This window comes from Pseudogymnoascus verrucosus (assembly GCF_001662655.1).
Source record: "Pseudogymnoascus verrucosus strain UAMH 10579 unplaced genomic scaffold scaffold_64, whole genome shotgun sequence".
Classification (NCBI taxonomy): Eukaryota; Fungi; Ascomycota; class Leotiomycetes; order Thelebolales; family Thelebolaceae; genus Pseudogymnoascus; species Pseudogymnoascus verrucosus.
The window spans coordinates 63882-88363 of NW_017263715.1; the positions used below are offsets into that span (position 1 = coordinate 63882).

Here is a 24482-nt window from a genome sequence, read left to right on the forward strand (position 1 = left end):
CACACTGTTACTAACACCGACTCGATTTCAGCTGCAATCAACCCTAGTTTTCGGTTCCTAGGAGCTAGTAGCAAGACATTTTTGCTATGATCTCGCCGGAGTCTTTATGTCTAAGCGGGAGAGAGCAGGGGCGTGCAAGAATTGCCGGTAGGTGACGACGGGTCGACATCATCGCCCCCTGTGCCACTGGATAATAAGACGAGAGCAAAGTTAAAATCAGTCTTCTTAGGGTGCGCAAACGGCGATGTACTCCTACGGCCCTAGGTCGGTCTTGCCAGCTTTGCAACCAGCTCGCAATGCCGTGCAATCTAGTCACAAGCTTTGTCCGTGATACGCAGACCCATGTTAGACATGGTGATGGTGGTTCGCGGACACTGCAGAGCAGCGTCGATGCAGGCACTGCAGTTGCTCCTCAGTCTTTACTTTCGACGTTGATAATCCCATCCTCCCCATACCAAGCATTGCTGGTGTCATCCCAGAACGACTTGCGCGCTAAATCTCGGGAAGAGGCGTCCACGAGCCTGCTCCCTGGCGGCCAGGTATTGAGAGAGGTAGTTGATATCTACTTCCAGCTCATCCACAATTACCCCCATACCCTCTTTTACAAACCTGGGTTTTGGGCGGATGTAGAGTCCGGGGAGATCCCGGAGATGATCCTTCTAGGTATGATTGCGCTTTCACTGCGGTAAGTATTCTCACGAGTCTTTGGCGCTGTACGTCGTCCCTAGGCAGAGGCTAATTGGATCAATAAGTTTCTCACGCAATGAGTGCTTTCGGCCCTTTGATCCGCGTTCCCGGGGTAAGGAATTCGCAGACGAAGCTAGGCGTCATATCCATATCCAGATGATGAATCCTTCGGTTGCTACTGTCCAAGCCTGCGTTCTTATCGGCCATTACCTCGGTGGTGAGGGCGATGTCAAGAGTAAACATATCTACCTTGGTCTTGCACGACTCCATGCCCAAGCCATCAGACTATGGGAGATGCCGGTAGACTCGACGATTGTGTCGAGAGAAGTCCGGCGACGAACATGGCTGTCCGTCATCATAGCCGAAAATTGGAGCGCAACGGATATGTCCACCCAGCCTGTGCTATCTAGTGAGCACGACATGCTATTCCCCATCATGGACGAGGTCGAGTTCTTGACTCTTCAACCTGCCGCGTTTAGGGACGGGCTAAACTTCCAGTCCTCACAACGGTGCATGTGGGCCCAGATGGCAGCCACCATCGATGTTTTCCGCCAGATCAGCGCCATGATCTCGAAGCTCAGTCTAACTCTCCGCACTCTGGATTCTTACCGGAGCGAGATTTCAGATCTCTCACAGCGGCTAGATCACTGGGACCAGCGCCTACCTCCAGAACTCCAGTACTCGATGGACAACCTGGTTTACTTTGGAAATGCTGGCCTCGGCCTCACATTCCTTGGCATGCACATGGGGTACCACCATTTTCGCCAACTACTGTACTATCCTTTCCTCAACTCTCAGGCCAACCACGATATAGCACTCCCGCCTCGCCTACTATCGGGTGACATGAATTATGCACGGCTTTGCAAGAAGCACGCCCTGGCCATCTCTGACCTTGTTAAACTCGGTTTCGAAACCAGCGACTGCAACCCCGTGTACTTCCTTACGGGACATATACTGGTCGTCAGCTCTAGCATCCACCTTCATACTCTACTGTTTGGAGAGGATCAGGCGGCAGCGGATGTTGCGCGCGAGCGACTGGTCTCGAATTTTGAGATCTTGATGCAGCTTAAGATGTACTGGCCGGTCATTGATTCTTCGGTGGCTCGCCTTCGAGAATTCCAAAACAGCAGGCGCTTATCAGTTTCTGACTCGTTTGTGCTGGATAACTGGATGCTCAAATTCCTCATGGAACACACTGCGAACCTGGGTCCCGACAGCCACCCAATCCCACAGACTCAAGATCCACCTCTACATTTCGATCTTGAAGTCGTCCCATTTTCAGGTCCCTCTGATCCTCTCCAGATTGGCAACCAGCCGGTTGTAGGAGAAGGGGCTGGTATGTCAGAACTGGAACCTGAGAATCTCAGCGGACTTGCTACGAGTAGTTTAAGTACGCTGTTGCAAGATAAGAGTATGAGCAACGAGGCAGTGGTAGATAATGCGCTACATTGGTTATTAGATCAAGATCTAAAGGCGTCCGAATATTGACCACAGTCTTACGAGTTAGAAAATTAAACGACGGCGCTGGAAAGTTAGCATTTAGAACTAATACGAGATCGAATCATAATAGATGTATAAATATCAATATAATTTAATTTAAGATGTATCACAAGCGACATAATTCTATCCAAGTAAAAATAACCCTACAGATACCCCTTAATACTCCCCCTATCCCATCCTTTCCCCGCCGCAGCCTTCTCATCCGTCATCAACACCCTCACCGCCGTCAGCACCCCCATCTCCCTAATCGTATACTCATAACTCCACCACTCACCCGCCGTCCGGAACGCATCCGGACCATACCACTTCGTCAATCCCTCCGGCAGATGCAGCGCGCCAAACGCATGGTCGCGATTCCCATACGCCGTAATCTGCAGTTTATACTCCCCCGCCGACAGCTCTCCGAGATCAAGAGTGTGCGGCTGGAAGGCGATGGCGCCCACGTCGCGGCCGTCGAGCTGCACGGCGAGGAGTGGGGCCACAAAGCGCGGGACTTGGATTGCGGTGCGCTGGGGTCTGGGTCCTTCGACACGGAGCGTAAAGTCGTAATGCACATTCCCGACGTAGAAGGGTAGCCCCTGCCTTGTGTAGTCGCCCACAGCTAGTTTGTCGAGTACGAGAGGAACGATGGTCGCTTTTCGACCGCGTAGATCGACGCCGAATTCTCCGAGGATGTAGACGCGCTCGAGGTTTGTGGCGGGGCCGAAGGGGAGGGATAGGATGAGCTCATGGGAGCCAGCTGGGATGGGTGGGAGGGGGATCGTGGAGATACTTTCGTCGACCCAGTAACCGCTGGACGAGGCAACGACGGGAGCGCCATCGAGGGAGATGGTAGCTATGGCAGCGTTCTCAAGCGCAAGATGCGCGCCCCGCACATCGACGGTCGAAGTGAAGTTGAAGCGCAGAGATATCGTATTTGTGGGCGCGGACTTGGGAGTCGTCCATGGCTGTGCGAATGCGTCTTTCTTTTGGCGTAGGCCGAGATTCTCGCGTGCGATGTTGTCGATGCGGAGGATCTCTTCAGGCGCTTCCCAGTCGACATCGTTGTTGAGTTTGTGGGATGCGATGTCTAGGAGCAGAACGTTGGGCTCGGATAGTGAGGCTGCACAGTCCACAAGCTCGTGTGAGACTGTCCAGGCTGGGATTTCAAGGGCCGAGAGGCACGGCTCGTGAGTCACGGGGTAGAGACGGAGGAGGAGTGAGGCACAGCCGTCGAAGTGATGGTGGAATCGTGTCCATCCTTCGACTACGTCGGTTTTGAAGCTATACGACTTGCCGGAGAAGGTATCCAAAAGCGTTGCGGACCATGCCCCTCGAATATCCACCCTGCATTTGCTTGGTTTAACACGATCAGTGTTGCAGATAAATAAATAGCCCTCTTCACCATCAGCTCTCATCTGGTACAGTAGCTTATCGGCTTCCATGCCAGTGTCTAGGACGATCTTCACATCGCGAACAGTCTCGAGCTCGCGAAGGATATCTAGTCTGGTAAATGGAACGCGTGCAGCAGAGAGAGATTTGGGCTGTAACGATGCCTCAACGTCCACGAGCGAAGGGTCTGATCCTGCGACAATTACCCTGCCACTTCCCTTAGCGAAGTCTTCCAGGATCTGTAGCGTAGTGCTGCGGATAGTTCTCAAGTTTGGTACAATCACCACATCGTATTGTTGTACGCCTACGCACAATTTGCCATTCTCCGTGCGTGGGTTTTGTTCAGGCCTGCTAATTATCAGTCTATGACGTTTCCGGGGGTGCAATGCTATACTTACAGCAGAGACTCCGAGATGAAGTCAAAATCCACAAGGCCGTAGCATAACCAGTCTGTCAGATCGGAGAATTGGCGATCTCGCTCATCCTGGTCCACAGAAGTCTCGTTCGGTCCAAAGGAAAGCCAGAAGCTCTCAACCGGATGTATCACTGCTACTCTTACCACTGGGGTTCCTCTCGTTAATGCCGTATTCACTCTCGCAAAATGATTCTCAATCAGCGGGTACTCCTTATACCAGGGGCTCTGATATCCAATTGCAGCAGGATAATCACGCTTGGCCTCGCCTGCCATTGTGACCCAAGCTAGATGATGTGCTCGAACATTGATTCCCAAAGCTGCCTGCCAGTCACCGCAGCCTTTGTGACCTTCAAATGTAAACGTCCAGTTTGTCACGCCATATATTTCGGACAACACCCCGCACCTTCCGTACTGGCGAGAGACGGATTGGGCCTGTTTCGCAGTCGTGAATTCTCTACGATCGCAGAGCAGATCAATGCCGGGTAAATGCATGTTGCGATAGCAGCGCATCGCTTCGCCGAGGGAGCTAGTTTGGGATCTCAAACTTGCTTCTTTCATCATGTGGCCGGTGAGAGCAATACCGTTGGTGCTGCACCAGTTGCCGAGGAGATCGATAAATGAGGTTACGAACCGTGTGCAAACTTTAGCAAGATTAGCAGAGGCTTAGAGATTGCATCATAGAGTTAATTACCATGATCATGATAGTTATATCTGGTTTTCGATGGACCCTTGGTATCCCAAACAACCTCGGGAAGGAAATCTAGCAAGTTGGAGCTATATGCATCTTGATAGGTATGTGGTAGATCTAGAGTCCACGGAAGGAATATGTCTCGTTTTCCGTGAGCAAGCTTGAGCTGATTCTTCAGTGCGAATTGTGGCTCATCAGTGAAGATCGCCGGGACAGTCTTTCCAAATTCGCCGCCCACCGCTTTCTTGTATGGCTCATATGTAAGATCTACAAATCTCTGCATGGCTGGCGCCGATAGTGTATCGACGTAGTAGGATCCGTTGAACCACTCGGATGGTGGGTTGGTCTCGACATAGGCGTACCAAACACCCTCGAAATCCTCTTCGCTGTCTTCAAGTCGCCGGCTTTCAACAAGAAATCCGTCCTTATCTAGGATAATGCTGTATCGAGCAGCAAGAAAGCCAAGTTCGCTTCTAGACGCGACAGCTGAGCACGAATGGTTCTCCCTTAAAATGCAATATTAGTAAGCGTCACATTAAGGTATCAGGTAACATACTCTGCTTGATCCGGTCTATTCGGATCACCATATTTCCACGGAGTAATCAACATATGCCTAGATCGAAATTTATCCTCGTCCTTTGTCACAAGCCCTCCCGCAGCACCACTTGGCCAACGATCTTCGTCGTACAGCCAGGCGAGCATGCCCTTCTCCTTAGCGCGCTCGACGCACTTTTTCACCATATGCATGAACTCCTCTCCCATATATTCGGTGTCGAGACCTACTCTAGAATGCATATGGAAGCCTCCGAGCCCCATCTCCTCCATATGATCAATTTGCCGTAGCAGTTGGTCGAGGTCGAGCTTCGTGTTCCAGCTCCATAGTGGCGTGCCGCGGTATTCTGATGTGGGATTTGCGAAAAGTGAAGGGGAGAAAGGGAGACGACTTTGAGGGAAGAGATTGAAGGATGTGGATGCGGGAGAGGTTGGCAGCTTTGAGGTTGGAATTTGCTCTGGAAGCTGTGCAACGGATGGTGCCATGATTATTGCGGTGATAATTTCAAAGGAGGACAAGGGGATAAAACGGAAGATTGGACAGAATGACAGAAAACTTGAAAGACTTGAAAGACTTAAGAGACACTCTTCATATATGGAATATGTAATTGTGGAATTTGTACCAGACTAGCCAATGAGATATACATTATGTAGATTGGCCCCGTTCGGTGTATTAGCTTGCGAAAGGAGCAGGCTCTCTTTGGGCTTTTGGCCACAGAATAGAGTCGAAACGAGATTACGTCGACCTGCAAGATACCCCGCAAGGTAGAAGACTTCCAGAGCCGCGCATGTAGTGCATAGCCCTCCGGGATATTATATTCGGGCGGGAAACTCTTGAGGTTATTGGTTGTTCGCCGCCGGCGATGGCGCGTCCTTGGCTTTTAACGGGGAACCCCCCAGAATTCCAACCCAGATCCCCAAATTCCCCGTCTACCACATGTCTGCGCAATGCCGATCATGCGGGGAACTATGGGGAGGTGCAGAGTGCTGAGAATCTCACCCGCGATCTTGGGCTTTCTTAGAATGCAATCCATCATCGCCCCTGTTGTTTCCCACAGTAGCTCGTCTTCGCCTAGTGTGGTGGGGTTTGCGGGCGGCAAAATCGTGATATTACTGGACAAACGCCGCCTTTAGGAGGAGCACTGTCCCTTAACCGCCTTAGTGTAGAGATCCGGAGGTTTGGTGTGGGGAAGTGGGGTTTTGGTAGATAGAAAATCCCTGGTCTGGTGGATTTTTCTCCCTCTTACCCCCATTTCCGTCTAAGAGCTAGGCTAGATTCGAGTCAATTGGGACTGCCATTGATGTAGTTGTGTAAGTGAGGTTGCGGGGGAATGAGGCGTTCCGTACCATAATGCTCGTGCTACTCAATCCAAATTCTCGGACAACTCTCTCGAAGCACATTAACCCGATGATGCGAAGCCTGCAATTAAGAGAGTATCCCTTTTTGGCCGTGCGACGGGACGTCTGGATATCATCAGAATTGATATTTAAAGGGTGTTGATCGCCGCATGTTCTCGCCTTTGTTATGCGCAAGGCATCTCTAAGTGTTTAATCATGGGTTATTATATCATAATCGTGGCATTGGTCGTCGCCATCGGCGGCTTTGTGTTTGGTGTTGATTCCGGCATCATGGGCACAACTCTTGGTCATAATACATTCAAGCTGTATATGCTAGGCCCAACGATGAAGAATCCATCGTTAATTGGTATATATACTCTCGACAATTTATTAACACCAAATGGCTAACGTTGTTGTAGGGGCAATCGTTTCACTATACAATACTGGACAAGCACTTGGAACCTTTATAACAGGTTATTCAGCGGACAGATTTAGTAGAAGGTGGACAATTTGCGCAGCTGGCATTATATGTAAGGGCAAAATAGGCTTTTATTCCATGAACAAGTTCTAACACCCTACAGCAACCATTGGTGCAGCCTTGCAATCTGGGGCCGCAAATGTTGGGATGATGATCGCTGGTAGATTCATTGCCGGTCTTGGTTGTGGGATGATTCTCACAGTCGTTCCCGTATACATCGCTGAAGTGTCGCCGCCCAAACAGCGAGGTATGATTGTGGGACTTCAGGGAATGATGATCTCCATCGGTTTCTTCACAGCAAATTGTGTGTTCAATTCCCCCAAACATACATCGATTACAACTGACAGTAGATTGTAGGGATAGGATATGGAGGGGATTTTGCGACGGGAGACGCACAATGGCGCATTCCGCTTGCTATGCAAATCCCAGGAGCCATTTGTCTCTCCATCGGTTGTTTTTTTATCCCATATAGTCCTCGATGGTGTACGTATAAATTGACTTCCGCTGTTTGTGCCAATGGCTAATAGGAGGCTGTAGTAATCCAGAAGGAGCGTTATGAGGAAGCTAAGAAAAGTATATCAACCAGCTCCTGTAACAGCAATAACCTAGCTAACCTCGAAACAGCTCTACTTGCCCTTTACGGAGATAAAGGAGAAGATTTTCTCAGCCAAGAGTTCTCGCAGATCCACGACCAAATTCAACTCGAGCAGACTGCCAGCCGCACAAAGTTCCTGAAAGCTGCCGGGGAGCTCTTCTCCCGACGTTACATCCGGCGCACCGGCACGGCTTGTTTCATTCTCATGATGGGCCAGTTGAGCGGCTCAACGGTGATCCAGAATTACCAAAACACGTTCTACGCCGCCGTGGGCTTTACTGGGCGGACCGCGCTGCTAATCAGCGGTGTGTACGGTATCATGGGCGTTATAGGCCAAGTAATCTACCTCGTCGCTGTTGCTGATAAGTGGCCGCGCACCCGCACACTCTGGGTTGGCTCATTCTTCCTCTGCGTCATGATATCGATCTGCATGGCTCTGTCCGCACAATTTCCGGCAGGAACAACTAGCATTGCAGGTCCCCGCGCCGCTATCGCGTTCATCTTCATCTACTCCTGCGGCTATGCAGTATTCTTTAACGCCATGGTCTGGGTTGTGCCCTCTGAGCTATTCCCATTTTTTCTCCGCACCAAAGGCCTCGGATTAGCGGTATTTTCGAAGTCCGTCGTTGCTATTGTTTTGGCACAGATCACACCAGTGGCGATTCAGAACGTAGGATGGAGGTACTACGCCCTATTCATTGCGACAAATTTTGCGGCGGCTTTCGTGTACTACTTTTTCCTTCCGGAGACTATGGGGAAATCGCTAGAAGAGATTGCGGAGCTCTTCGGGGATGCGGTCGTGACAGAGCACCAAGGCGACATCGATAATATAGAGAAAGAGAAGGATGTTATTCCTCAGAGCAAGCATGCTGAGACATCGGTCTAAGGAGGAACATAAGTGTGGACTGGCTTCTGTTCGACTTGCAACTTCAACCTATTATCCTCATAGTCGACACATGCCCCTTCGTGCCAGTCTGGATTAAGTCGGCAAGTCTCCGTATTCTAGGAAGTGACAGTTACTTATTGCTCTTATTTCAATGTTGAGAGCGACTTTTATGTAGTTTCTTTGGTATATTTTATCATCAAATAATATATCCATATATATGTTAAAACAAATCTAACTTAACGATTTGAAATGGTCACGTATTTAATGATATCAGTTCTCCTGGTGCAGATTCTCTTAATGGAATGGCTGGTCTCAATATTAGTCTTATAGAACTGTCTGCTCGTGAGTCCGATGAACTCTAGGCTCGGGAAGCTGAGAAGATATCGGGATATGCCTTGGCCCCGGTTATGACACATACTCATCGGACAAAACAATTTATTCCCATACGATATTACTATGGCAAAGTATTCTGTAAGGTCCATGCTGCGCGGTTGACGCTCAACGGGGCAAGAGTGCTTATCTGGCGCCATCTCATTTACCAGGTATAGAGAAAGGGAAGACCATACTTCATCTGCCTCTTCCGAGCCCACTGCCAACATTCGGGGGTTTGCAGGTTGAATCCCCTCATATGCTGATATTTGATAGGCATACGTACGTCGACTCCGGTTCTTGTAAGAGTATTTGGTCCTACCTGAGGCTCAGAACTAGGGAAATGCGGCTCTCTAGGTGCATCAAAGTAATGTAATCGCTTTTCCCAGAGGTCATTAAGATGCAGATAATCTAGTTGCTCCGTGTCCTTGACTAGGTAATCAAGGATGAGCCGAAACTCGCCTGGGCGGCAAAGGTGTACCTCTTCCATCTCTAAGCCGTTGAGCTGCCTCTGGCGTAGAAAAGAAAGGAGTGCAGCCTCAGAAGTCCTAATCCCCCTTAGAGTGCATCGCTTTAAAAGTGGAAATCGACCCGATTGTATAACGCGGTCGAAAAAAAACTGCTCCTCGGACATCGCACGTGATAACTTGGATTAGCATAACCTGAACCAGTGGAGGTGAAGATCTTCGAGTACAGAACTACAATGTTTTAGGAAATTGCAGATAGCCATTGTGTGTCGTTCGCCAGTTATGAGAGCTTGCATTTCGTCGCTTTATTTATCTAGGTCTTTTCCTAGCTTATACACCATATGGTGCGATAGGCTCATCGATAGCCGCTTTAACCGTTGTAATGAAGTGTATAGATCGATTTCTTGAATCGTCACTAGTCGATCAAGAGATAAACTGCAGCATGTGACACCGCTAAAAACGTCAAGAGACTCGATCGGAAGTTCGCTCGCACTAAGTGCATGCATCGTGGCCTCGAAGCAGTCTCCTGCAGTCTCCCAGACTGTCGTCCACTTACTACTGTCTTTTATCCACCTGCACGTTTCAAACTTGATTCCATCTTGAACCACAAGAGACGCACAGATGGTAGGCAGGCACCTGATAAGCCGAGATGTAAGTTCTTCATAGACTGCCCAAGAGCATAGCAGCATCTTCTTGATTGCGAGGTTCTGGAAGGCCAACTAAAGTGTGATGTTTAAGAAGGTAACCGAATCCCTGCCGTTGAGTCACTGACACAGCTCGTTGATGCTGCTCGCTCGCACTCATCGTAACCGTCTTGTTATAGAAGTGGCTTTTGAAAATGCCTTGAGATGACTTCGCATTAACTCCACGCCCTGTTAATCGAAGGCTGCATATGTCAGAGAGTGTGAGTAGAGCGACAATGCTATCTATAATCTCTACCGGCAAGCCATCAAGCCTTGGGCATAAATCCATCGTGATAGGTTAGGCGCTTTTCCAAAGAGAATACTATGGCAAACAGACTGATGGGGTTTTGTCGAGGCGGTTCAGAGTAGTTTGCACATGTAGAAGATCAAACCCAACAGTGGCGTGGATGTTAGTTATCGTGAACGTCAGCTCGTCTAGTTAGGGTGGAGTAGGGGGTCTCGTTGGAGTCTACTGTATGGAAGTCAATATTTGGCTCGTACCCCTCCCTGTACGTACTGTAGATACTGTTGGTTATTTCTCCCTGCTCGATTGGCTAGTATGTAGTAAAAAGCGGGTGGGGATGCATGAGAAGGCTGGCTATGCCATCAGCGAATTATTGGGTATAAATATAGTTACTGAGTGCAGAAAAGTATAATGTGTTTGGTGTGGTCATAACAGCTATATTTCGGGTGTTGTTCAACACATCCACAACCGTCCCCTCAAAATATGTCGATGATAAGACTCGAGGTATTGTTATATTTGGGATGCTGTACTTTGGTGAGACCACTTGATTGATCCGTATGTGATATGATATGTAAGGTAGTTATATTATGGAGCTCCTACTTGTATTTCCGAGTATTTTTATTAAAAAAATGAATGAATATAAACCTTCAAATGATCAACAGTGCCATCGATGCAGAAATATTTAGTTAATAGGTATAGATTTTTTTTAGCAGGTGAGGAAGAAAGAAAGGTCTATATGAATGCAAAAAGGGGCGTTGGGGAATACAGGGACGTGTATACATCTGCGAATGGGACTTCGAAAAGCGAGCGGCGGGACGCACTACGAGCAGACTACGGACATCGACGAGGCTGTGGTGGGGACGGTCTAGTCCAAAATCATTTTCGTTGCATCATCTTCTATCTCTGCCCCTAGCTTTTCCCTCCTACTTGGGCCCTATTATGGCCTACACTCAAACGCCCCAGGGCGTTGGCTTTGATATCCACCACCTCCACCCGACCAATTCGGCCAATGCTAGTTAGTGACTCCTACGACCCCCTTTCTCTATAGACAATATGCCGCGCGTGCGCTAGCTTACCAGTACGATGGCCTCAGACCCGAGAAGTTGCTAGCGAGCGAGTTGTCGCCCGTAGACTCCTTCTTGCGCTGGCCCGTCAACTGTACAATGTCAGCACCAATCTCACACTAGGGAACTGCCTTCGGCACATCTAAACGGAAAAGGGACATACCTCAAGCTGCACAGAACGGTGAATATGCACCAACCAATCCACATAACTCTGCGCCTCATTATTCCGATCCTCAATCAACAACCTCGCAAACTCATACTCCGCCCCATCCAACCCTTGCCTCGCCAACTGTATTGTAAGTGCTTTGCTCCCACGTACCGTACGCAGATACTCCAGGATATTGCGGACCTGCACGTTAAGGTGCGTCTCCAGCACCGGCAGCGAGCTCACGAACGGATTCAGCGCCTTGAGCGTGTCCTTGCCCTCGCCAAACAGGTCAACGAGAAGGTTCGGTGACGTTTGTGCGTGCAGCCAGAGGTAGCAGTTTTGTCCGTTGTCGAGGAGATAGACGCCGCCCGGCTCAACGCGCGAGAAGGATGCGCGGGCCGCCGGAGGCATGCGCAGGTGCGAGGTGGTGGCGTCGGGGAAGCCGTCGGCGGGGTCGAGGTTGTGGATGGGAATCATGCGGGGATAGAGATAGAGGGAGAGCTCGAGGGCGCCCATGGAGCGTAGCATGCGCATATCCTGGACGCGGCGATCGGTGGGTTCGTTGCCGCCCTTGAGAGCGCGCGACTTGACAAGTGCGAGCATGTACATGCTGAACTCCTTGAGGTTCTCCGGCAGGACAAGTTGGCCGGGAGGGTGAGAGCCGGAGAAGTTCTTGCGGTAGCCGGCGAGGATGTCGACGTTCTTCTCGGCGATGCTGGCGCGGATGTCTTTTAGGGTGTTCGTGGCCATCTTTGTCGCAGCTTCCTTGGCAATGAGGTTGTAGACTGCGTCCTGGTCGACGAACTTCATGCAATCCTTTGCGTTGTCACTAACGCTTGCGATGACGTTGCAACAACGCACGCGACGCTCGCCGCTAGCGGTTGTGTAGAGGAGGGCGCTCTGGAAGTGCGCGTCGAGCTTGGAGTCGAGCTTCCCATCGTAGCTGAATAGCACACCCATCGCCTTGTCGGCGTCAATGACACCGAGCTCCACATCCGCTCCAAAGGTGTGATGAATGAAGTTGCCATGATAGGAGGCGACCTGGAGGCCGTTCGAGCAGCGGACCTTCAGTAACGCTTGGTATCCAGTTTCGCGAGTGACCGTGTGCTTAATCTCCTGTGAGAGCTTGGCGGTGTCACGCGGAGCGTGGAAGTTGGGGTAGTAGAATGTTTCTCCGCCCGTCGAAGCGGACACTTGACCTACAGTTTGTTAGCATGCTATTCGCGTCCATAATTCGGAATCCATACCAATAGTAGCAATATCTAAGTAGCCTCCCCCTGGAGCTGCAAGGAAGAAATCGACGCCAATCCCATTTTGAAGCATACTCTCTGCGGTTTTCTTCCACAAAGGGTTTTCTGTCGTCGCAATCTTCTTGTCGGCTTCTCCGCTTGCTATCCTGTTTTCATCGCGAAGGAAGAGACGTCCGGGTCCCCACGTTGGCAAAGCGGCTAGCGAGCATACAATCTTCCCTCCTGTCTTCTCGAGAGCTGCCACAGCGGCGTTCAGCGTTGGGAGCAATGCTGGTTCGGGGTTCTTGATCGTGGAGAAGAGAGTAGGCAGGTGGTTTAGTAATGATGTGATAATGTCCCTGAATAATGTTAGACCTTGCCATCGTGAGTAAGGTTGCTACATACTTGGACTCATAGGGATCTACGAAGAATCCATCGCTGATGGGAACGAAGGGATCATCAACGTCTGGCATGACTATCATTTGGGCTTGCTCAAGAGATGACTATAAATGTCAGCTTATTCGTGATTGGAGTGGAAAAGTATCTTACGTTCACGTTGTAAAAATGAATCTCTTTATCGTATGTCATAAAACCGACCTTGGCTCCAGGAGGGATTGTTCTGTGTGCATTCGGATCTGCCTGTTCGCCTTCACTTGGAGCCTGGACATCCTTGCCGTATAGTGAACTCATAATACCCTCGCAGAAAGCTTCTAGAAATCCCTTGTTGTATGACTCTTGTGTGACATCGATTATAAACAGCCATCTGATGCCTACCGGTGGTTTCGACCAGTATTCTTTAGGGACCATAAACTCCACAGTTCCTCTCATCAACTCAGGCCGTTGTTCTCTGTCAACGCGAGCCCCTTGTGGGTTCGTTGCACAGAAGTATTCTGCCGGGACATCATTGGGATACGTGCACATGTTGCACACGAACTTGTTGCCCCCTTGTCGGAAAACCATAAATGGGTTAATATATGCTCGGCATCTATGGCAGCGGGGAGGGCCAGCTTCGCCAAAGTCCAATACCGGTATCTCGAGCTCGCCAGCCTGCAGCGGTGCCAATGGTTGTAGGACGAGTCCCAAGGGGAGCCCAGTCGATTTTAGACCCTCGGCGCTTGAGGGTATATTATTGACCGAAAGCCGTGTGAATTTCGGAGAGGAGTTGCCTTGGTCGTATGCCACGAAAGGGACCACCGCGGGCGGTGGCAGATGATGCTCGAATGTCGGGTAAACGTTCTCCAGATAATACTGCGCTACAACGTCTCTTGACCTTGGAATGCTGGGAATTTGGTCCGGGTCAACCTTTCCTTGCGCCGAAGCTTGCACTGGGTCACCACTGAATACTGCGTCGCCCAAAGGTCTGGCATTTGGGTCGATCATAGCAGGGTTGGCAGGGTTGAATGGAGCGCTGGCCTGCGCTGGGAATTGAGACATGAGTGGAGTGACTGGTCGGCTCACGTTGTGGCCATGTATTGATGGGTCGGCATTGAGGAAATCGGTCTGCGAGGTGCCAGCGGGCGGGATGCCATTGAACGCAGCGGAAGAGCCACCTGGCGCCTCCAAAGAATGGTATGCATGGCGGTCCTTCTTCTTCTTCCTCCCGTGGGCCGCGGGTTCCTCGAGCCCAAGTCCCCCCATTTGCTGCGCCAGACCACCATCTTGAGGCTGTCCACCTAAATGCTGCGGAGCAAAGCCCTGTCCCTGTCCTTGTGGATATGGCGAGGTCGGACTAAACTGAGTTGGAGGAGAAACGACTTCGTTATATTGCTGGGGTTGCTGGGGTTGCTGGGGCTGTTGGTATTGCTGGAACTGCTGGGGTTGTTGATACTGGTGGCCATCGCCATATCCCGACCCAGCTTGTTGGTAAGGCGACGGCGCAACCGGCGGACGAAACTGATTCGGTGCTTGGTTCGGAGGAACTTCTGGGTGCAATGGATCCTCCCCAGGCCTGCCGGACCCTAATGCGTGGTAGAGCTGGTAATCAGACATCTGGCCATATACCACAATGACGCTTGAATGAAGGAGGGGTTCTGCGTGGACTTGAAAGCGAGGGGGATAACGTCGTAAATCGTAACACTACAGAGCAACAAATTCTCAATTCTTAGAAGCCCCTCGGTGAGTTCATGGCCAAAGTGTCGTGGAGTGGTAGGGAAGTAAATAAAAATTATGGCGGGGAGATCTTGGAAGGGATATCAACACCTGTGCTTTTTGGGGGTACAAAGTACACATTGAGGTTCAACGCTAACATGGCACTACCCCTGTCATATCGATGTCTGGACGCGACGTGCTCGAAAGCTTGTGCAAATGACAGGACTGTCATATAATTTATTGCGCCAACCTCAATAAATTCTATTGTTCGACACCAACGCAGCTCCTCTATTTCACCACAAGGCCGGAATAGGACATTGCGCTGCACTATAAGCGCCTTTATGCGGCAGGATGAAGGGTTAGGAAGTCGGCGTGGATTCTTTACATTGAACCTCCAGAGGTGACATCACACACACAACCTCTTTCGGACCGCCACCCTCATCATGTTCAACTTCACTCCATTGGCAGGCGCTCAGTCTGAGAGCAGCGCATCACAGTCTCTCCTTGAGCTTGATGGTGGCGTGAAAGTCCTCATTGACGTCGGATGGGACGAAACCTTTGACGTAGAGAAGCTCCGGAATCTCGAGAAGCACGTTCCGACAATCTCCATCGTCCTCCTCACCCACGCAACAGTCGCCCATTTAGCAGCGTATGCCCATTGCTGCAAGCATTTCCCGCTGTTTACTCGAATACCGATCTATGCTACAACACCTGTCATCTCGCTCGGGCGCACCCTTCTCCAAGACCTGTATGCATCAACTCCACTCGCATCGACCATCATTCCTTCCTCGTTGCTCTCCGAAACGTCCTATTCGTACTCGAAGCCAGGTTCTGGGGAGGATGATTCACACATACTCCTACAGTCTCCGACCCACGAAGAGATTGCGAACTACTTTTCCCTCATCCACCCATTGAAATACTCGCAACCGCACCAACCGCTTCCGTCACCATTTTCGCCGCCACTCAACGGCCTCACAATTACAGCCTACAATGCAGGACATACGCTAGGTGGGACTATCTGGCACATCCAGCATGGTTTAGAATCGATAGTCTATGCCGTGGACTGGAATCAAGCAAGGGAGAATATTCTGGCAGGTGCGGCATGGCTTGGCGGGGCTGGTGCTGGTGGAGCAGAGGTCATCGAACAACTACGAAAACCTACTGCTCTTATTTGTAGCAGCAAGGGCGCTGAGCGGATAGCTTTGGCTGGGGGGCGGACTAAAAGAGATGAGGCGCTTTTGGATATGATCAAGTCCGCTATCGCCAAGGGAGGAACTGTTCTGATACCGACGGACTCCAGTGCGCGGGTGCTGGAACTGGCATATCTGCTAGAGCACGCATGGCGCAAGGACGCATCAAACCCGGAAAGCCCATTTCAGAATGCGAATCTATATTTATGCAGCAAGAACATCGGGGCAACGATGCGCTATACCAGAAGTATGTTGGAATGGATGGACGATGGGATCATCAGAGAGTTCGAAGCCATTGCCGGCGGTATTGATAGACAGCCGAACAAGCCTTCAGAGCCAAGGCAGGCTGGGGCTGGTCCTTTCGACTTCAAACATGTGCGCCTGATTGAGAGGAAAGGGGGGGTCAGTGCTGTCCTTAACAACGACGCGACAAAGGATGGCAAGCCGATGGCCAAAGTTATTCTTGCAAGTGACAGGTCACTGGATTGGGGATTTTCGAAAGATATTTTGCGAAATATAGCTGCTGATAGCCGCAACCTGGTTATTTTGACGGAGAAAATGAGTAAGCTGCCTGACGGGGGACGAAGCTCGGGAGTTTCGAGGACGTTATGGTCTTGGTGGGATGAGAGGAAGGATGGTGTTGCGCTCGAGCAAGGCTCAACAGGAGATAGCTTGGAGCAGGTATATGGGGGTGGGCGAGAGTTGACGCTTACGGATGTAAAGCGAGAGGCATTGGAGGGAAATGAATTGCTATCATACCAACAATGGCTTGCCACTCAGCGTCAGTTACAAACGATAACTCAACCAGGAGGACCAACCGCCTTAGACACATCTGCAGACGCAGTTGATGATGCTTCATCTGTGTCATCATCAGATAGTGAAGAATCTGAAACAGAGCAGCAAGGAAAGGCTCTCAATATCTCCACCGCGTTAGGTCAAGCCGGAAGGAAGAAGATGGGCCTCAGCGATGAAGACCTGGGCATCAACATTCTCTTGCGTCGGAAAGGCGTTCACGATTACGACGTACGAGGCAAGAAGGGCCGTGAGAAGATGTTCCCGCTGGTTATTCGACGCAGACGAGCAGACGAATTTGGAGACTTGATTCGACCTGAGGAATATCTCAGAGCCGAAGAGCGAGATGAAGCTGAGGCACAAGATTCGCGCCAATCTGGCAAGTACGATACCCAGGACACGCTTGGAAAGAAGCGTAGGTGGGACGACGTAGTTACCAAAGCGGACCGACGACCGTCAGATAGCGCAAACAAACGACAGCAGACCGGCTTCAATGATAGTGGGGATATTCCTGCAATCAACGACGGCGGATTTGCCAATGGCGTTTTTGATGAAGACGCTATTGAAGATGAGCTTGATGTTGTTGGACCTGCGAAAGCTATTTTCTCAACAGAATCAATCACCGTTAACTTGCGCCTGGCGTTCGTCGATTTTGAAGGGCTACACGACAAGCGAAGTCTTCACATGCTGATACCCCTTATCCAGCCAAGAAAGTTGATCCTGGTGTCGGGGTTGAAGGATGAGACTTTGGCTCTGGCACTTGACTGCCGTCGATTACTAGGAGGCGGAGGAGATAAGCAGGTTGATGTGTATACTCCGGAGGTTGGCGCAACTATTGATGCAAGCGTCGATACTAATGCATGGGCTGTTAAGCTCACACATAGCCTTGTCAAGCAGCTTCGATGGCAGAAGGTCAAAGGCCTCGGCATTGTGACACTGAGCGGGCGTTTAGCTGCTGCTTTACCATCATCTACCGAATCAATTGATGGGAGCGAAGGAAACGCAAACAAGAAGCAGAAAATAGATTCGGACAAGGATTCGGAAGAAGTACCAGACAACGAATCCCAGGCGCTTCAAACCATCCCAGAACCCGAGAAAGCGTCTATGCCAGTCTTGGATACCTTACCAACGAGCATGGCATCAGCGACTCGATCTGTAGCTCAGCCGCTACATGTTGGTGATCTCCGGCTTGCTGACTTGAGGAAAATAATGCTCTCCGCCGGATACACGGCTGAATTCAGGGGTGAAGGAACACTCTTGATTGATGGCTGCGTTGCTGTCCGCAAACTAGGAACGGGAGCGATCGAAGTCGAGAGTGCTGGGATAGGACAGACTGGTATACCTCAACAGCGAAATACCTTTTACGCAGTTAAAATGAAGATTTACGAAGGCCTTGCGGTTGTGGCCGGCGGCTAGGAGAGCCAAGAGAGTCATTATGACAGCTGGAGCCGATGATAACCTCTGAACGGCTTGTATCATCACTAATTATTGCCGCTTAGCGAGCATTGTTTAAAATACGCTGTACAACTTCAAAACCCACTGGTTTGGTTTCGCCATTGCCTCGAGTGAACACTGCAACATTCCACAAGCCATCACGTGAATAATCATCCTATCATTGTTTGTCTCCAGAACTGATTCGGAGCTGCGACTATGAATATCCAGTCTGTCATTCACCATTTGCTAGTACGATGGCCACGTATGCTTGTCACATTGAATCACTGCAGCCTACTATATCTTGACGACGAAAGCCAGCTGGGATTTGAGAATTTCATTCCTTCACATCGACATACTAAAATCACAGCCCACCCAACAAGAGACTAAGTTATAATACCATTTATTATCTCACACCTGCTCATTCCAGGGTTCTCATATACCCTATCCCTATATTTCTTACTCAACAATCATTCCCCCCGATATCGGCGACGAAAGGGAGTACGAGGCATGGCGGATTGGGGATACAACCCGCCTCACGGCTGGGCCCAGGGCCCATGGGATAGTTTCGATGGCTTCTTTTATCAAGATCCCAGCGGCTGGGCACCCGCAGCTCATGGCTTCTTCCCCGCGCCGCCCGGATTTGGCTGGTACGAACTCCCAGGTGATGGGATGGGCGGCTATTTCGGTGATTTCACAGGCGGCTTGTCACTTGGGGGATATGGCGGCATGTGCGGCACGATGCCTTGCGACATTGGTGGCATGGGCGGTATCATGGGATACCCCGGCCTCCCGAACTTAGGTGTCGGTGGCGGTGGGCAATCGTGGCAACAACTCGGGCTCCCTGTGGACGACGGCGGAATCCCTGGGGTCAACATCAAGAATTCCACGGACGGCATCGGACTCGAGCCGGGATACAATTACATCTTCGCCAAAGAGCATTGCAAGATCCACGTCATCAAAAGCGCGACAGCGCCCTGGCAAAACGAGGGGAATGAAACGTTCAACTACACAGCGCATGTGGTTCCGACTTGTGTGACGCTCAAGACTCTGCTCCAGCAGTTCGGATGCGACAATGAAGATCCAGGGAAGAATGTTCTCCATGAAGTTGTTCCTGGGGGAGGAGGGAAGTGGTATCGTGGGCTGACGATTAAGGGGGACAATGGAGATCTAATGAAGAAGAAGGTCAGCGAGATGGGGTGGGATGAGAAGAGAGATGGGAAGAAGGGAGAAGTGGTGTGGGTCTATTTCACGAAGGATTAGAATGTTGTTACGTGGGAGGAGTCTTGTTGGCTAATTGGGGCAGTTTGGATGCATGTTGGACAATGATGGACGCCGCTCTTGAAGCGTTCTGCGAGATTTGATTGTGTTGCATAATTTATTCTTCCAGAAATCAATTTACAGTATGGTTGTCGAATACACCTGTTCGAACACATCCATCAACAATAACTAAGTGCTGAATTTCCCGTTAATCTGAACCTTTGCATCCTCAAATGAACCTGCAACCTAACACCGCAAGCCATGCCACCTGTGCCAACTTAAAAGGTATACCACACATCCATTTCCCCTCCGCAACGCCATATAATAGCCACAACCTGACTTTGAACAATGGAAATACTATATACAATAGTGTACAATATGCATACCACTCAGTAATACTGTCCCAGACCTCCACCCCCCCTCCCCTGTCCTTGTGGCCCAGATGGCACGCGACCATATTCGCCCTGCTTCATCCTTTGACCCTCAGTCTGCTGCTTTTGATATGCCGTTGGTAGTGATGGGAAGTCTTCGTATGTGATTCCTGCGGCATGGCCCTGTTGCACTTGACTTCCAACGTCATCTAGGCTGCGGTAGTTGTGACCGCCTCTTCCCCTTCCTCGTCCAGGAGCAGGTGCAGCACCTCTTCCACCTCTTCCTCCGCCTCGCCCTTGCTGGTGACGCGGTTGATTAAAGCCGCCCCTCCCACCTCTACCCCCTCCATCACGGTGGTCATTTCTGTGTCCACCACGCCCACTGGGACCCCTTGGCACCCCATCGTCTTCAATATGTTTTCGCTTGTAGGACTTATTCGGGAACAGGCTCTCGTACTCGCCCTCTTGTTTGTCCTCCTCTTCGACGCGTAACAGTACCTTCTCTCCAACTGTGGTCTCAAAAATAAACTGCTTCTCTGGTGGCACTGGTTGCCAGTTTTGTATCTTCGCAGCATCTATTGGACGGGCGCCCTTGCGCAACGCCAACACAACAATAGGTACTGGGTTCTCAGTGTAGAACTTCGAGGACTGCGGTACGGGACGCACAGAACACGCCCAGACCTTTGACTCAAAACTAGCTGTGCCCGTCACTTCCCAGAGAAGCTTGTTTCCAATGCCACCCACTTTGTCCAGAATCGAATTTGGCGCCGGCCGCGGCGTGATGAGTATGTTGTTCGCCAGGTACTTGAGTTCGCTCTCGGGCATGTTTTGCGGAGGGTGAACCAGGCTCAGTAGTTTCTGCGTGTCAGGCTGTGTAATCAGGTAACCGGTGTAGAAAACTGTTTTCTTGATGCACAGCCGTTTTGACCGCACTGTGGCCGTGTCTTTGGTCACGGCACCGTTGTGGTCGTTAATTATCCGCTGGATCTCACTGGCCTCTATGACTGGATCTAGAAGCGTCGCACTATCTGCGACTTGAATAACCTCTGCTGTTATGGGACCGCGTGTTGGATATCCGCCAATGCCGTTTTGACGTTTATTGTAGTCCATGAAGAAATCCCTGAAGCCTTTAACATGCTTCACTCGGTCCTCGTAGATGCGTATCTCGTCGGCCACTTTATATGTCTCCATCAGCGTCTCAAGGAAGGCTTGCTTGAACAGCATCGTGCTACCAAATCGTTGGTTGTTCGGCCCTGCTTTGGGCTTCAGTACGACCATGTCAAATGCCAATTCTCTGCTCGCCACCATCCTATTTATCAACTCCGCAAAGCCATGTTCTGAGCGCCCGGTGAGGAGAACGGTGAGTGCATCCTCTTGCTGCATGCTCAATTGTATCAGCTGTACGATCTGTTCGTTCCACCAACCCGCCCACCCACGCTTCTCTTCGAGGTCGGCTCCTTCGCCTGTTGCTGCGAGGATGCGCACATCGTGCCACCATCCTCCAGTCGCAAAGACATCCTGGGTCTGAAAGAGGCCAATCGTCGGTCCGTTCCATATCTTCGGGTTCGGTAGAGGGGAGTTGAAGACTATGAGCTGTCAGTATTCGTCAATGGGCTGGGCGCAAATCGAGGGTCTTACGGGTATTGTCAAAGTCGTAGACGTGGATCGTCTTGATTTTATCCACCGCTACAACAGTTAGTTTGTATAGCCAAAGGCAGGATGGGAAGACCTACAAGGCAGCTGTTTGTCCGCCACAGACCAGCGGTTGAGGGCAGTAGTGGTATGGATTGTTTGCGAAGGGGCCTGCTGGCTCTTGTTGCCCCAAGAATGATGCATGCTTCCCGTGGCCATTGTGGCGCCTCGTGTATGCGTCAAACAATTGGGTCTGGTGCCTGAAGCAGATGAACTCGAGGACCGAAGCTGCAACCTTGTTTGATCGTTGTTGGTGGTGAGGCGTGGGGTGGGAGGCGCGAGGCTGACAATTCTCGACGCAAGGTTCGCTTGGGCCCGGAAAAGTTGGGGAAGCCCGTGAAGCCCATCGGAAACACCAATTTGGGCCAATGGTAGAGGAGCTCTAATAACCATCCGGACGCTGAGGAGGCCAAGTTCAGACCTGCATAATAATAATTATAATATCCGAATCTTTATGGTCTATGAATTTCTATGAATTCGTGAGGTTTAATTAGGAAAAGAATGTCGACCGGGTTACCAAGACAAGCTATCCGTCTTCTACGGACCGTGACGTATCCAGAGACTTCGTCAATACTCCTCCAAGTTCACGTGAAGACGGGGGTTAAGCCACCAAAGGAAGATTCTATACTCTCTGTTGAAGAAGATCAGATTAAGCTTCAAGTCCAATCCCCAGGAGTCAATGATCGAGCCAACACAGCCGTCAAATTGCTCCTAAGCAAGGTAAATTCCCAGAGATTGCTACCCAAGACGGAGGGTAATGCATAATACAATTATCATTTGATCTAACGTCTCGGCCCAGGTTCTAAATGTCCCTAAAACAAATATCAACATCGTCCGAGGCGATAAGGCACACTACAAGAGCCTCTCGGTCACCGATTACAACACCAGATGTGAGGACGATACGGAAGAACTCTCGCTCATCAAGGCGTTGCTTCTTAAAAACGCAGTTATATCCAATTCCATACCAACGCCGCCTCCCCCGCCCAAGCCCCTAGGCAAAACATCAAAGCGTTAGAACTCCATAGCCTCCGGCGCAGCAACGCCCTCTTCTCTCTCACGCTTAACCTTAACCTCCTTCTCACTCTCCTTTTCATCCCTGATGATCCCAGCCACGAACGTCCGGAAGTAGTCAATATACGGCTTGAGAGAAGTCTTCTCCCAGTCCTGGACGTTCCTCCCCCCGACCTCCTCCGGGCCTGTCCATTTATCGATTTCGCCAAGCAACTCTGTCACAGTAGGCACGGCTAGCGGGTCAAACGCCTCGAGCTTTCTCGTATCTATAGGCACACAAACTCGCCCAGTGCCCGGATGAACGACGAACGGACTCTTCAGCAAATGGTTTAGCTTCTTGCTGACCTCGATATCGAGACGTGGATACGTATACTCGAGAACGATATCCTGTTTGGCCTCCAGGAGCGCTTTCGTATCCAGGGATTTACTGGCTCCAGACTTGGCCAAGGCATCGATATCGGCCCATTTGGAAGCCGAGGAGCGGCCAGGCGCAGAATCCCACTTCTTGCGCAGGGATTCGTTGAGAGTCCTATCGGGGAGTAATTGTAGCAGGCGGTCGGCCTTCTCTTGAGTGGCCCAAGGATCTTGGTCTTCCAGGATATCAGCCTGGAAGTGCGATTTAAGCGTTTCTAAACTCCGGCTGGAGGTATATTAGATTTTGAATATAATGATAGCAGAAATTCATAGGGGGATAAACTTACGCAAGATGCGGGTGCAATGGCCTCTTGACATTAACTTTCTTCCCGCTCTGTGCACCTCCCTTAATAACCTCGAGGTACCCCGCGATCGCCCTCCTCTTACTGTCATCCATCGTCCTAGCCTTCTTATCACAAACCCATGCGTGAGCTCCACGACGCCCAGAATACACCCACATAATATGCTTAAACCCAAAGTCGTCCCTCAACGCCACATCCACGACCTTGATCGCCATCGTGATGAACTGCCAGCACCGAATACAGATATTCGCCTTGTCGCAGCACGTCCTAACATCATCGTAATCCGTCAAATCGATATCGAAACACAGCTCCTTCGCGATCGGCTTAAACGCCGTCGATCCCCGCAGTGTCTTCCTATCTCGCGGGTTCGTCGAATATACCGGCCCAATCTCAAAACGAGACGGCATCAGGCGCAGTACGTCGCGTCGCAGCAGTTCGGAATTCGGAAAGCTCTGATAACGCAGGTAGGCATCATTGGACAGGGTGAATGCGAATTCGCGGTGCGCGAAGTCGTTGCTGGGCATCGGGCTGTGGTTCAGCCACTGGAACAGGGGGCGCCAGGGGAACAGGCGCTGGTAGAACGAGCGCATGACTTCTGGGTCCGAAGCTCGCGCGCTGGGACCGATATTTATAGGTGACGGGGCATCTTGAGGCGACGGGCTGACTTTGGTGTCTGGGGCGGCAGAGCTGGGGAATTCCTCGTCGGACGACATGTCGTCGAAGATGTTTTCGAGGTTAATTTCTTGTTTTACTTTCGCTGGACTCGGGTCTGGCTTGATATTTTCTTGTGCTGGAGTTGGCTCGTCCATTTCGTCTGAGTCGTCGGTCTTAACAAGTTTCGTTTCTTCGCCATCGATGTTGCCCATCTCCTCGTCTTCCTTGGTCGGCACTGAGGCCTCGGTATTTTGGACGTCCACCGCTTCTTCCATGGTTTCGTCCCCCGTGGTTCCAGTAGGTTGCAAGTCGGGAGTGACAGAATGGGGCATACTGGTGTGATATAAGAATTTCACTCTTGGAAGTTGCTTGTGTTTACTGCGGGGTTGGCATATAAATTTATGGAAGTTCGTCAAGTGGAGACGCGTGTGGATGAAGCGTGGGATACGCGACGCGTAAATTGAAATCGCAGCCTTGTCAGCCTTGTGCCGTCTTAGAAATCTATGTGAGAACGTTCGAAGATTCCCCAACAATTACAGTACTTCACAAATATGAATATCCAG

The 24482-nt window shown here is 50.7% G+C and overlaps 8 protein-coding genes across 8 annotated transcripts; 4 read left to right on the plus strand and 4 right to left on the minus strand.

Moving 5' to 3' along the window:
• On the plus strand, positions 1-2258 carry VE01_09391 (uncharacterized protein). Its single transcript, XM_018278805.2, has 3 exons — positions 1-147; positions 230-685; positions 753-2258. Exons 1-3 carry the CDS (start codon positions 107-109, stop codon positions 2173-2175), a joined length of 1920 nt encoding a protein of 639 aa, XP_018126072.2. The 5' UTR covers positions 1-106; the 3' UTR covers positions 2176-2258.
• Positions 2259-2330: 72 nt separating this feature from the next.
• On the minus strand, positions 2331-6247 carry VE01_09392 (uncharacterized protein; the record flags this gene model as incomplete). Its single annotated transcript, XM_018278806.2, has 4 exons — positions 5218-6247; positions 4665-5167; positions 3957-4614; positions 2331-3906 (listed from the first exon to the last, which is right to left on the minus strand). The coding sequence occupies exons 1-4, from the start codon at positions 5697-5699 to the stop codon at positions 2331-2333; spliced, it is 3219 nt and encodes a 1072-aa protein (XP_018126069.1). The 5' UTR covers positions 5700-6247.
• A 230-nt stretch (positions 6248-6477) lies between these two features.
• VE01_09393 (uncharacterized protein) lies at positions 6478-8765 on the plus strand. The gene is made up of 6 exons (XM_018278807.2): positions 6478-6918; positions 6971-7081; positions 7133-7333; positions 7387-7512; positions 7567-7602; positions 7654-8765. Exons 1-6 carry the CDS (start codon positions 6768-6770, stop codon positions 8508-8510), a joined length of 1482 nt encoding a protein of 493 aa, XP_018126070.1. The 5' UTR covers positions 6478-6767; the 3' UTR covers positions 8511-8765.
• Positions 8766-10868: 2103 nt separating this feature from the next.
• SFB3 (COPII coat Sec23p-Sfb3p heterodimer component) lies at positions 10869-14933 on the minus strand. The gene is made up of 5 exons (XM_059464061.1): positions 13264-14933; positions 13120-13217; positions 12733-13073; positions 11501-12684; positions 10869-11429 (listed from the first exon to the last, which is right to left on the minus strand). Exons 1-5 carry the CDS (start codon positions 14701-14703, stop codon positions 11346-11348), a joined length of 3147 nt encoding a protein of 1048 aa, XP_059319306.1. The 5' UTR covers positions 14704-14933; the 3' UTR covers positions 10869-11345.
• A 312-nt stretch (positions 14934-15245) lies between these two features.
• VE01_09395 (uncharacterized protein) lies at positions 15246-18200 on the plus strand (the record flags this gene model as incomplete). The annotated part of the gene is made up of 1 exon (XM_018278809.1): positions 15246-18200. One exon carries the CDS (start codon positions 15246-15248, stop codon positions 18198-18200), a length of 2955 nt encoding a protein of 984 aa, XP_018126068.1.
• Positions 18201-18725: 525 nt separating this feature from the next.
• Positions 18726-19478, plus strand: VE01_09396 (uncharacterized protein; the record flags this gene model as incomplete). Its single annotated transcript, XM_018278810.1, has 1 exon — positions 18726-19478. One exon carries the CDS (start codon positions 18726-18728, stop codon positions 19476-19478), a length of 753 nt encoding a protein of 250 aa, XP_018126098.1.
• A 105-nt stretch (positions 19479-19583) lies between these two features.
• Positions 19584-21805, minus strand: VE01_09397 (uncharacterized protein). Its single transcript, XM_059464062.1, has 3 exons — positions 21580-21805; positions 21485-21532; positions 19584-21432 (listed from the first exon to the last, which is right to left on the minus strand). Exons 1-3 carry the CDS (start codon positions 21695-21697, stop codon positions 19865-19867), a joined length of 1734 nt encoding a protein of 577 aa, XP_059319307.1. The 5' UTR covers positions 21698-21805; the 3' UTR covers positions 19584-19864.
• A 430-nt stretch (positions 21806-22235) lies between these two features.
• VE01_09398 (uncharacterized protein) lies at positions 22236-24425 on the minus strand. Its single transcript, XM_018278812.2, has 2 exons — positions 23251-24425; positions 22236-23189 (listed from the first exon to the last, which is right to left on the minus strand). Exons 1-2 carry the CDS (start codon positions 24249-24251, stop codon positions 22550-22552), a joined length of 1641 nt encoding a protein of 546 aa, XP_018126039.1. The 5' UTR covers positions 24252-24425; the 3' UTR covers positions 22236-22549.
• Between the last annotated feature and the right edge of the window lie 57 nt (positions 24426-24482).